The sequence below is a fragment of the Kryptolebias marmoratus genome, linkage group LG11, assembly GCF_001649575.2.
Source record: "Kryptolebias marmoratus isolate JLee-2015 linkage group LG11, ASM164957v2, whole genome shotgun sequence".
Classification (NCBI taxonomy): Eukaryota; Metazoa; Chordata; class Actinopteri; order Cyprinodontiformes; family Rivulidae; genus Kryptolebias; species Kryptolebias marmoratus.
Window position 1 is genome coordinate 18755538 of NC_051440.1, and position 12873 is coordinate 18768410.

The 12873-nt window shown below is 38.2% G+C and overlaps 1 protein-coding gene and 1 non-coding gene across 3 annotated transcripts in view; one reads left to right on the forward strand and one right to left on the reverse strand.

Moving 5' to 3' along the window:
* The window catches only part of LOC108239980 (BTG3 associated nuclear protein), a 31751-nt gene extending 19193 nt beyond the window's left edge, over window positions 1-12558 (reverse strand). The window contains exons 1-11 of one of the 2 annotated variants that reach the window (XM_017423063.3): window positions 12264-12558; window positions 10151-10243; window positions 9645-9754; window positions 9326-9525; window positions 9077-9166; window positions 8782-8954; window positions 7518-7757; window positions 5558-5716; window positions 4214-4335; window positions 3340-3411; window positions 1564-1608 (exon numbers count right to left, since the gene is read on the reverse strand). In XM_017423063.3, the coding sequence (XP_017278552.1) occupies window positions 1564-1608; window positions 3340-3411; window positions 4214-4335; window positions 5558-5716; window positions 7518-7757; window positions 8782-8954; window positions 9077-9166; window positions 9326-9525; window positions 9645-9754; window positions 10151-10220 (1281 nt within the window). In that variant the 5' untranslated portion in view covers window positions 10221-10243; window positions 12264-12558. The remainder of the gene's footprint in view (window positions 1-1563; window positions 1609-3339; window positions 3412-4213; window positions 4336-5557; window positions 5717-7517; window positions 7758-8781; window positions 8955-9076; window positions 9167-9325; window positions 9526-9644; window positions 9755-10150; window positions 10244-12263) is intronic. The other variant, XM_017423062.3, reaches the window with a different exon arrangement.
* Window positions 12559-12761: 203 nt separating this feature from the next.
* On the forward strand, window positions 12762-12834 carry trnar-acg. The gene has a single exon. It is a non-coding gene; the product is annotated as a tRNA-Arg (tRNA).
* Window positions 12835-12873: the final 39 nt, after the last annotated feature.

Consider the following 12873-nt stretch of genomic DNA (forward strand, 5'->3'; position numbering starts at 1 on the left):
GAGACAGAGAGAGAGAGAGAGAGAGAGAGAGAGAGAGACAGCGCTCCAGGATGTGTGGTGACTACCTTAATCAATTGAAAACACACACAGAGCTTAACAGTCAATAAAAGAATGCAAACAACAACAAAATCCCTCATATAAAGCAGATGCACTCACACATGACAAATGTGTGCACATAAAGACTGCGTATAGCATCTTGAACCTATAAGGAATGTTAACGACGGAGATCTTTATAAGTCTATAAAATGAAAAACTGATCAGCTGAAAGTACGTGGTTCCAGCCGGTGGGTGGTTTGTAACTTCTCTCCACTCCAGAGTTTTTACTTCTTGTGGAGAAGTGGTGACTGACTTCACTAAGACTAACTAATTCCTTATAAACTAATCCTTTAGTTTTAGAATCCCTTATAATTTACTGAAATCAAATAAAACACAAACAAATTACTTTTATTAACTGGATAAATAGGTAATACTTTCATTACTTTCTTAAACCTCTTACATTTTTTTTTTTTTGCTGACATATTTACAAAAAAAATCTATGAAATTAAAAAATAAATCCTCTCCCTAAAGTTTTCTTTAAATAGAAATGTATGATCTGAATAAATTAGTATCATATAGAGGTCCCACTGTATACAATTGATCTGCTGCTGACCGGAATCGATCCAGATTTATGGGAACAAAGTTGTGTTTTTCTTCAACAACAGCTGACTGTTCTGGATTCACACTGTGCCAAAAAAGCAAAATAGTGTGACTGACCAAAAAATAAATAACAATGTATTTTTTTAGTGATAGCACCAGCAGGGAAAATGTGTAGCCCATTCAAGGAAAGAAAAAAAAAAGTCCCTTTACAGCCATTACATAAAACACGTGTTGTGCCAAAATAACACAAAACAGCAAAGCCAGCAGACGGCCAGCGTGAGAAAAGACTTCCTTCCTTTAAGCCTGCTCTCTAGACAAACAGGATCAAATCATGAATAAAAAAAATTATGGCTGTCTTCAGGCGTCCATATGTGGCCGGCACCGGCCGTACACAGGCCAGCTTTGCTTTGATCGACGCTGACGGACTGAGCTCAGAGGAAAGAACAGATAACCAGGACCCGGGACCAAAGACAGAAATAAAGGAGGGAAGACAGGTCAACTAAATCAGACACAGTAGGAATGGAAGGGGGTGTGGGTGTGTGCATATAAGGGTTGTTACTTTTATGTTTCTACTTGCTATGTTAATGTTATTTCAAAACAACTGGCAGAGTGTGGTGAGACAAAAATAATACAAATTGTTTTTCTTGACAAAATGTGTTTAAACAGGCACTACATAAAGAGTTCAGTAAATTGCATCACTTGATCACTGATTTTATTTACGTCATGTATTTAGAACTTTAAAGACCCATTTTCTCATGAACATTTCTAGTTGCTTTCTTATATTACCTCCATTTGCAAAGTTCAGTACTGTAACTACATATGACAATTAAACAAAAGGATGGATTTTTTTTTTTTTGGAAAGTCTGAAAGGATTATTTTGTAACTGAAACTGTGAAAATAAAAGTGTGTGAATGAATGAGTACTCACCTGTCCATCTTGACTTAAGTGCACCTGATGGATCTGAAGATTTCCCTAAAAAAATTAAGAAATAAAAAAATTTTAAAAGCCATGTCAGTCTATCTAAAAATACAATAAATTATTCGGTTTTTTTAAGCCGTGGAAATATGAAAACTAGCAGGACACAAAGCAAGAAACGGTGCCAAGTTGATCTCGTCTTATTAACTTTGAGTGGAAAGCCAATGTCAACAGCTGAGAAGTGTCAGAACAGTTTGCTTCTGCCAACTCCTGCATGATCAGACAGTTCCTCAGCATGCAGACGTTGGCAGTGTTTATGCTGTTCATAATGAGAAGTGAATGACATGCCCTTGTATCGATGTCAATGACTGTATTATTTCTGGCTACGTCAAGGCTTCTGTAAACAAAACAAATCTGCTTATGATGCTGTAGCTATTGTAAAACCTCTGAATGTTAACAAAGGAATACAGGAAAGAATTACCTCCAGTCTCTGCTGGGGTTTCTCTCTCTCTCTCTCTTGCAAACTGTATTTCATGCATACTTTCAATAAGGTCTAAATTTTCACATGCACAGAGAGCGGCGCAAAATCCGAAGCAGTTAATTTCCTTTTCAAGCACGCTAAAAACCAGTGCCTTTGATGAAAGGGGCCCGTTTCTAATGAAAACATATTCTGCTGCGAGTGGCAGCTGGCAGAAGTAGGGTTTTGTTGCTAAGCTTTGAACTCCAAAAAAACAAATAATATCTTGAAATAGGAAGGAAAGTGGAGGAAAAAAAAAAATCTGGACTCAGCCACAAAGCGCAGGAAAAGCTTAAGAGGTTTTCTGCCTTCAATTTATTGTGTCTCTCTCGCACATTTGCATTGCTTCCAAAAGGTCCTTTACGGCTATAAATGACTAGGAAATGAGAAAAACATTTGGTTAAGGTGTTAATTACTTGTGCGCGAATGTCAAACTGTCACCCATGTATAACATGTATCATGCTGGGGGTTTGATTGCATGTACAAGTGTGTACACAGACTGGCGCCTTGAACTAAATCTCTTCTGCATCCTTGAAAAATCATTAGCAGTGATGCTGATGCAGAAATTCCTCCTGAGCAGTCAGTGTGGTTTTGGGGTGAATCGTGATTTGAACTGGCAGGTTGCGTGTATATATAACGATGTCTTATGGGGGACAATGAGTCACCTGAGCATTGAAAGAAAACACAACTCCCTGCATCCATGCTCTACATACGAACTTTGCTTTCGCCGTTATTCACTAATGTCTTAAACTCTGCCAGGTATTGCTTGAATGCACTTTGCTTTTGCGTTCTGTTTGCGTGGAAAAACAGAAACAGACGATGCTGTGAAGGCATGGAGCTTTCTCTTTTGATCAATTTAACATTTGGCTTTCCCGACTTAGTCCTTCCTTCACTTTGGATGTGGACTAATTTAGAATTTAAAAAAAATAAAAAATTCCTTCTATTAAGATGAAGCAGGAAACTACATGCCCATATAAATATTACAGACAATTGAAAACATTGAGTAAATGCCTGTCAGTGTATCACTATAATCTAACTAAATTGCTAACCATCTACAAACTGCCATTCCAAAAACACTGCAGATACCAGTCATTAAATGCCCCATCAACTTCACAAGCATGAGTGAACTGCAACAGTTATTGTCTGTTTGGAAACAAATTTTTCTGAGTCAGATATCGGCTGGGAAATCCAATACACGGGGAGGAGATGACTCACGTAAACCGGTGAACTGAATCTCAACCTCTGTCACTCATGCCCACAGAAACACTTGCCTCACTGTCCTGTGTGATCTGCACCTCCTCTCCTTGGGGCACCTGGGCAATATGCAGCTGTCCCTGTGGAATCTGAGACAGATATGAAGAATTACACGAAATTACAAGCAATTATGTAAATGGATGAGAAATATCAAAGAAAAGGAAATGTGCTTTTGCAAATCTGACAACAAGTGATAACACAGTTACAAACTGTACTTACAGAAAGAGACAGATTTTGACCGTAGCAGTTGAAGTTACCTACTTTTGTTTCCCCTAACTTAGTATTGGACACATGTGAAAAAAGATTCTGTCCCTCCTCGCTTTAAGTCATTAGTTAGGAATGCTCTAATAACCAGCATGATCAGAAGGAATGATGTGGCCAAAAAAGCCTTACAATTAGCACAGAGATGAACATTTCATTTACAATTAGGGACTTTCATAATGATTTCCCACAACACATCATACATTCTCAATATTTATTAAGAAAAACCACACAAAGTGAAATGAAATGTAAATAAAAGAAACAATGCCTTTGTGGAGCATCGCAGAAGTAAAACTGGGGAACCTGAACTAAGCATTTAATATACTTTATTTTACCTTATTTCTACCTTCTGACCTACAGCTGTAATTGTTTTATTCATACTAGAAATGTAAGTAAGTGTTGAGGGTGCATTAATTACATTTAAAAAAATTAAGCCCCATCTAATATTTAGGATCGGTTGGGGTCTGATTCCTACTTCTGGTACAAAAGAAGGAAAGTTTAGGTTGATTCCTTGGTGTCCAGTCACATTAAGAAAAAAAAAAAAAAAAAACAGATTTTTGTCCGAATGAAAGATTTTTCTTTTCTTTTTTACAAATTTAACAAGATAATTGGAGACAGAAAGTTACTCACCACCTGAACTTGTCCGTCTTCACCAATGCGGTGGAACTGGACCTGCTGATTGGCCAGCGTGTAATGTAAAGTCTGCTGGGTGGCAGCTTCGATGTGGGAAGATTCCTCTGACATGTTCTCATCTGCGAAGAAGGACAAGGAGTTGGGTCTCTGTTGCACTCTTGTTCGTAGCGAATGGTGAAATTAGAGATAAAGTTCAACTAATTCCAGTACGTATAAGAAATAAACATGAGGTCGCAAAAACAAAGACGCAGAGAAACAAAACAAATACAGGAAAATGGTTAATTTCCGGATCATCTGCTGCGTGATGTCTTGCTTTGTACTTTTTCCACACATCTAATCATTCAACCACATTTATGACAGCTCCAGGACAGCGTCTAGTGGTCAGTCTCAACACACACTAACTGTGGTTCCTTGTGCCATTTATTTCCCTCTGCGGACTCACACCAACCAGAATCTAGTTTTTATTTACATGAAATTAAACTAAGATAAGATATCACAAACAATGCTTTGGGAAAAAAAAAACTCTTCCATCTTTCACTGTTACAGCTGTGTGCTGTATTATGTAAATAATCCTTGGTACTTTGATTTACCAGATGAAGAAATAATTTCCAGGTGGCTTTTGGAGGCTCTACAGTTTGTTTGAAGTCTGCGTGATGCAAATTAGTTATGATTTTAAAAGCAGTACAGTTGCTCTTTCCCTGTTTAGTTAGCATGTAATCTGATAGAGGACAGAATGACTGTTTGGTCTTCTTTGTGTATTGCACGCTGAAGGATGCACCATCTGAACTAGCGTTTGTGCTTTATACTCTGGGGTGTGTTTGGCCTGAAAAGGAAGGGCCTCACAACCCATCCCAAGTGTGCGCTCACAGGATATCGGAGTTTCCCCTGCAGTCAAACTTCTCCCTGGTCAGAGGTGAGAGGTGATAGCAAGCATTGTCTAGAGATAGCAAACATCTGAAGCAGCACACAATTTAACTGTACTTGGGGCAAAAACCTTCAAACAGCAGATAAAATAAGATGACTGAGTTCACAGCCTGAGACTGGGCCAACTGCATTGACTGACAGCAGACGATTAATGGATTTCATAACCTTAAATTACATTCTGCGCCATTAAAACTATGAAACAATCCTCAAAACCAGTGGTGCTGAACTCAGCATGTAAACAAAACAAGTATGACTAACCACAGATATTCCAATATAAATTTCAATGTTTAGATATATTTATAAAATTGTCATACATTGCATGCCACTGAAATTGTATATTTGATTCCACATGTCCTGTTTTTTTTTTTACACACAGTGATGTACTGATTCACAGAAACTTGACCCCATCTTCTTTACCTGCGACTGTGCTGCGCGGCGTGCGTTTGGAAAAGCTCTTGACTGCCAGACTCTGGCCACGCTGCTTGCGTCTCCAGGCTGTGCGGCACTTCGAGTCTATGCTTTGCTTGATGCGGTACCAGTCCGATTCGGTGATGCCAAATTTGTGGAACAGGTGACCTGTGAAGACATGGAGAAATTGAACGTCATGACGTGTGCAGTCATCGAATTACAAGAGAAATCTCTAATAAGAATGTAAAAAGGTTGCACATATATACATTTTTAAAACCTCTATATACACTCTCTGCATGCTTAACATTTATTCAGCCTGTATAGTCATTGAAGCTGTAATACTTTATGGAAAAAAATACAAAGAGACACCTAATGCCATCCCAATGTTTTCAGAATTCCAAGATAAACAAGCTACCCATAATTTAGTTGTCTAACTGAAAAGAGAACAATTTATTTTTAATAGAGCTGCTTCTTGTGTAACCAACACATGAAGTTCTTAAAAAAAAAAAAAAAAGGAATAAAGGTAACCACTGTCTGGATTCTGTTTATTTCCCCACACCTACTGGCAAGTTACCACAAGTCTGAGTGTCTCTCACCATCTCCCTGCGTGGAGATATGTACAGGTGTACTTAGGGGCTGTCTAACCCACATTATAAATTGTTCAGAGGGCGAGTGCCACCTGACAGCTCATTTCTATTTAAGTTAGCAACCCGGCTGCAACCTTTACAACCCGAGGATACAAAATGAGACAGAAGGTTATCTGATGGTAACGGGATGACACTATACGGCAGCCCCTTTGCACCTGATGGGTCCTGCACAGGCAAGCAAGACAGGTGCTCCTTCATTCTTTTTTCTTTTTTTTTTTTCCATTCAGAATGAGTCACCCAAATGTCAAGCAGCCACGCTCCTGGCTCTGCATACTTATGTGTCAGACCAAATGTGCATGCAACTGCACACACAAGTTGCCAAGTGGACATGTAGGTTACCAAGAAAAAAAAGAGAAGCTTTTCTCGTTATTAGATCAAAAGTAAAGCTGAGAAACTGACATAATTGTTTGTATGCATGTTGCAAGGAATTTGACCAAAGGGGGAGATTAAAAATTGTGTATTTTCACAAAATCTGCAAGTGAACATGGAAAAAAATATTTATTCAATCTAAATAAATAGACATAAACTAAAGCCAATAGGACAGGGTACAGCTGACAGGGCCCTTCTTAAATATAAACCAATACGAACCATTTAGATATAAAAAATATGGACAAAGAACGTGTACACAAATAAATCTGTTAACCACTGAAGGCCTCGAAGGCCTTCCACTGCTCAGAGTTACTGAATCGAGAGTGACTGCATTAACATCTTTCTACCAGACATGTGCACGTCATTTGGACTTCGGTATGTTCTAAAATGTGTTGCACATTAATGCGAGTATGCTATGATTAATGCATGTTGTTGTAAGCCACCTTGGGAATACAGACTGCGGCCTATTTCTGTGTTTTATTCAACTTTGCTCCAAAATGGAACAGGAACACAACCGGGGAGAGTCTCGGCGAGTTCATTTAACCCACGAGAACAAAAAGTTTTAAACCTCCAGTTCCAGCAGAGCAACATTTATTAGTTTAATTTTGATTATGTTGAAGTTATGTAACAATCTTTAGGTATAGGTGGTTACTAGACTCTGACTTGACTATTATTGGACAGTCACATTACTCATTTAACCATCACAAGTTGGCAAGTTCATACAGCTCTGATACACTCACATGCAGTATGTTGTGGCATTTTCTATACATAAATGTGACTTTAGGATGTGGCTTTGTGGCTTTTCTGTCGGGCTTAAGGAAGTCTGTCACTGCTGGAAGCTTGTGCATGCAAAGAAACCGTTGTAGACTAATTATCCATTTCAGCTCAAAGTGAAGTAAACTGCAGTGATGCGAAAACCTGTAAATGGCAGACAGAAAAGGTTTATGACTTACAGCGTATGCCGTAGATCATGAGTGGGTCCAGCTGCTTCTTTCCATGCTTCCCCTGCCCGGAGAGATTAGACATGGCTTGGACCTCTCGGTGGAACAGGTAGTCTAACAGCGTGAGCGCCATTTTCTCTGCGGTGCGGCAGTTTGTGCTTATATACAGCATGTCAGACTGAGAAATTGGGCAACGAACTCGCATCTCTGGGTTGTTCTCATCTCCCAGCCAGGTGCCTTCTGGATAATCATCTGGGAGGAAATAACAAACGATGAAGAGCGGCTCTTCGAACACAAGCTGCAGTCATCTTTTACAGAGAATTTGAAGACTGTTAGTGACGACACTGAGATGTGGAGCACCCTGTAATCGCTACCTGGACTGATTTCACTGAAAAACTGTTAAATACATCCAGTCCATAAAAAGCTTTGATTTACAGGTTGACAAACACTACAAAGGACACGGAAAACGCAGTTACTTGTTGTAATACAACAGCACACCCATGTGGCCGAACAAATAAGTGGATAAAACGGTTGCTTTGCTCACAGCACATGTTCATTGTTTAGTATACCACATAAACAAGGAATAAAGCAGATGGTACCATCCAGCTAATGCTGACTGCAACTATTCAAGAGAATAACATTTTGACTTTGAAGTTACCCAAGAACGTCTCTTATATAAAAATTCCCAACTAAGAAACAAAGGAATAAACCCAATGTGGATTTAATTTAGTTTTGCAGTTAAAGAGAAACCATCACTCTCAGGGTTCAGTCAAACTACAGGAGGATGTGAATCTATGTAGTTTAAGACAAAAAGCTTAACATATATGACCAGTTCACGTTTAATTGTTTACAAAGAATAGTTTTAAAAAAAAATCTATATTCCACACTAGATATATGACATCGAAATAAAACAATAAAGTAAAGACTTAACTCACTTTGTCCTAGTAAGACACCATACCCAAAAGGAGGATTTATTAACGTATAGTAACAGGTTTAAGCTGAAAGAGGTGCTTCTTGGTCTTCTTGGTCTTAGTGAAAAGGTCAGATAAAAGGTTTTAATCACTTAACGTATTGTATTTCTTGTGAATGATAAACTGGGTTCTGAGAACAGTAAACTTGCGTATTGCCTTTGTGATGGCGCTGGACGAGAGTTAGAACAGCCACCGTGCTGACACAAAACGCAACATAATACATTAGTTTCCATCCACTCACAAGAGACATAACATAAAACACATGGCTGCGTTCCTGTTTCTACATCAGCGGTGTAGGGTCTTACCTTCTGAATTGAGTGTGATGAGTGTAACATTTTGGCCGTTTTGCGCACTGCCTGACTGCCCGCTGTTAGAAACAGAGTCGCTGGCCTCCGAGCCACTCTCCTGCTCCTCCTGACTCTCTTCATGGCCCGGCACCTTTACCAGGATTGTGTTCTGACGCCTCCTGGCCGCCGTGCTGTAAACACAAATTGCTGTTTGTAAAGAACTGACAGAAACCAGCTGTTTTAACTAAAAACTGGGAAAATAATTATGAGGAGCTGTACTGGGACTGACTCGTGAAATAAATGAGCTGCTTACTTGCTGAGCAGGTTTTCTAGTGGCGTGTCTTCCTGATTTAAGGTCTTTGGGTTCTCCCTGCTCACGATCACATTTGTTTGTGGGACAACACTGAAAGAAAAGATCAAATCAATTTGGTACAAGCAGAAAAAACCCCAAAACGCTTTAGATTTTGCAAAGGAAAAATGTGTTAAGTGAGTTCAAAATGGCTTAAAAACATTATCTGTTGACCATCTGGTGAAAATCTATGAGCTAATACTTGGAGCTTACCATCGCACTTTGTTCCAAGTTTGAGTGGCACCCTGAGGTGACCCTGCAACCATAGGAACCTGGACTGGGCTCTTGGCACAGGGCATCATGCTGTCAAGTCTGCGTCCAAGGGCCTTGCATGTAGCATCTAAGGACTGCAGCTTTGACTCGATTCCCTCCAGGCGTTGGCCAATTGATTCGGTGAATGAAACCAAAAGATTCTGGAACCAGAAATAATGAAGCATAATTTAAGATTTTTAATAAGTAATATAAAATCCCACAAAAAAAAGTGTGAACGTTATTCAGGCTTTGGACAATGTTCTTTACACAGAACTGGTACCTTGATAAAAGACAAGTCCTGATTGCTGTTGTTATTCTCCTGGCTGTTGCTTAATTTCCGCTTTTTCTTCTGGTTTCTTTCTTCCGCATCTTCATGATTGTCCAGCATGTCTGGCATGAAACAAACATAGAGACACCCTCAAAACAACAACAGACAGCCTCTTTGCTAGATTTCAGTCGGGGCTGTCCAGGCTGAAGATGTGCTCCTGCTCCAAGCTGCAAGAGTGTGCAGTTTTGCTGAATTCCGGTTCAACAATGTTATTAATGGAGATTTTACATAAGAGAGCAGAGCAGAAAACATTCAGTCAAAAGTAAGGTAGAATTTAAACTCGATTCACGCAAAAAAATGGTTATTACACGTCCATTTTTCACAGTTCTGCAACTGCCAAATACAGATCTAACCTTTAGGTTGAAAAAAAGAGAGAAATTAAATAAGTAATTTACTACATTAATTACATAAAGAAAAATAAGACAGTCTGATCACAGATTTCTCCACAGAAATCTTACCTGTGCGGTTCTCGTGGTCAAAGTCCTCCACTGTTATTTGAACAATTTCGTCCAACTCTTGTTGTGACATTGTTCACAGCTAGAATAAAAAAACTGGACAGTGTTTATTAATCAACTTGGCTGGATATCTTTACAGTATATGTATGGATGTCTTTGTTGTCCTATCATTACTTGGAGTTGCTATCAGAAATACTTTAGACATCTCAAACCTGATATAGCATTTTTAAAATCTGAAGTATTGGAAAACTATACCTCTAACCAAGAAAAGCAATGTTTTGTGTCAAGATGGGAAACAAATCTGAAGTTTACTTGAATGCAATGAACAAGTAAGTTCTCAACTGTCTGATTAATTTAACAAATAAATGAAAGTGTAAGACTTTATTATATCTTCACATAAAACATTTAATTTCTTTTCGTTCCCTTTATTTGCTCTAGAAAAACATTGGCTTCAATCAATACAGGCATCAAGGTAATTTTCAACTCTGCTTTTTGTTTATCTTTTTTTCCTTTTTAATAACATTACAACACGCGACAGCATATAAGATCCAGAGTGTACAGAAAGTGTGGGTGATCAAAAACTTGTATCATATCTAAAGACAAAGCTTTTTACTTTGCAGGTATTCATTAAAAGATTAAATTGTAGGTTAGATTTTTATTTCAAATCATTTTTGTTGGCTAATTGCAGCAAATGCAACTGTAGAAAAAGAACAGTCTTTTGAATGAGAACTATTAATATGACTTTATAATAACAAGCCAACAAAATATAACTTCTTTTACCTTTTTCGTTGTATGAATCCTCACTACCTTACAAAGGCAATTACAACATCCTAAGCAGTTATCTGCTGTATGTATACCTGTTTTTCCAATTCTGAGAAGCTCAACTTTCTTACTTTTGAGTGGTTGAGGAAATGTAAAATTATCCAATTATTTTATTTTTTACATTAACCTTTAATTAAAAAACAAAACACAAAAGCAAAAAAAGATCTAAACATGAATGCAAGGCAGACCGTTATTTTTATTTTGAAGAAAGATTGTGTTTATCTGTGTCATTGTTTTGTTTTCCTCCACTTTGTAAATACTTCCTCACATTTTCATCCTAAATAAACTTTAGTATGTTTTGTATGTGTTCCCTGTATCTATCTGGGAAATGCATACTCAACTGCTGAAAAAACAACTGTTAGATATTTACTCTGGACCACTTAAAAAAATAAGTGTTTTCGCTTTCTTGTGTCATCTAAGTATTTTTATTGTATGCACCATTTCTACATGTATGAGTTTATTCAGTAAAAATAATGCACAATCAATCAATCAAATGTTAGCATCAATAGATCTCTTTATATAGACAATATAAAGTGTAATGGTAACTTTTGAATCTTTTTATTTAGGAGGAACACACTTCCTTTACTTTTATGGTTTATGTATATATAATAGAGCCCCCTTTCCATGCATTAGGGTACAACTACTTGTACTTTTATGGGCAAACCAGTAAAAACTAATTGGGGGACTTTAATGGTAAGTAATTGATCAGTGTGTGCAAGTTATTAAAATATGTTTAAGTGACTGATACTTCCGGCTGCAGCTTGGACAATAACCACTTTGTAGATGACATCTTCATTTTTAAACATTATTGGCCATTATTAACATAGAAACAGAAACATAATAGAGTAAAAGCTTATTGCCAGAAAGGTTACATTTATACTATACTCTGCAGTTTAGAGGTAATGTGCAGGGCGGTGGTCTCTAAACGAAATGGAAAAATGGGCGGAAAATAGCCTTTACTGGTTATCTGTTCATGTAATGTTTGTGTTGACTAATTGTATTTAAATAGTATCCCGGGCAACTTTTCACTTAGCATTAATTTGCAAGGGGGAAAAAAAGAAACATGTAGCTAGTGGCTAATGTTAGCTGATGCTACACAATCCGATTTGAGTGAAACAAGACACTGTTTAAGCTAGCTTAGTGGTTAGCATGCTAGTTGGGCCTAAAGGCCGCGTGAACGCGATGCAAGAAATGTTTAAAGTCGAAAGCAGCAGATAAATGACATTCTGACTAAGCATCTTCATCCTTTGCTCTCGCACAACGACATGCACCGCGTATGATTGGGTTATATTACCGTGTGAATGACGAATTCTCGTGTTGTTTGTAGGGATTCCGATAACGGCGTCGTTCCTCGCGAGAGATGAGCCCGTGCCCGCTCCTCGCCTCGCTCGACGGTTCCCTGTTTTGGACCTGGGTTCAACTCCGTGGCAGTCTGTAGAGGCCGCTCTAAACCTGCTGGGAGAAAAGATATTTGATATCGCTTGTGTGGTTGTTTTATAACCTAGAGTGACTTTAACGATATAGTATTAGTATAGTGGAAACTATATTTAACTAACAACTTAAAAAAAAAATGTTTTCGGCAGTCGAGTCAAGTCGACCACCACTTGGAAATTCATGGTCAAGTCAACCGTATGTATAATCGCTTTTGGCGTTTAGCTGTTAAATGCTTAGCTATAGTGTGTGTTACTGCAATTCTAAATAATAATAATAAGCAAACAATCCTACAAGTTATACATAATCACGTCTTTCTGTTTCGTTTAAATTTCCCGCCTGCGATCGCTGTTTCCGTGTCGGGCCAGTGGCGCAATGGATAACGCGTCTGACTACGGATCAGAAGATTCTAGGTTCGACTCCTGGCTGGCTCGATTTTTTTTTTTTTTTTCCTCATTTTTTTTTTGCCAAGT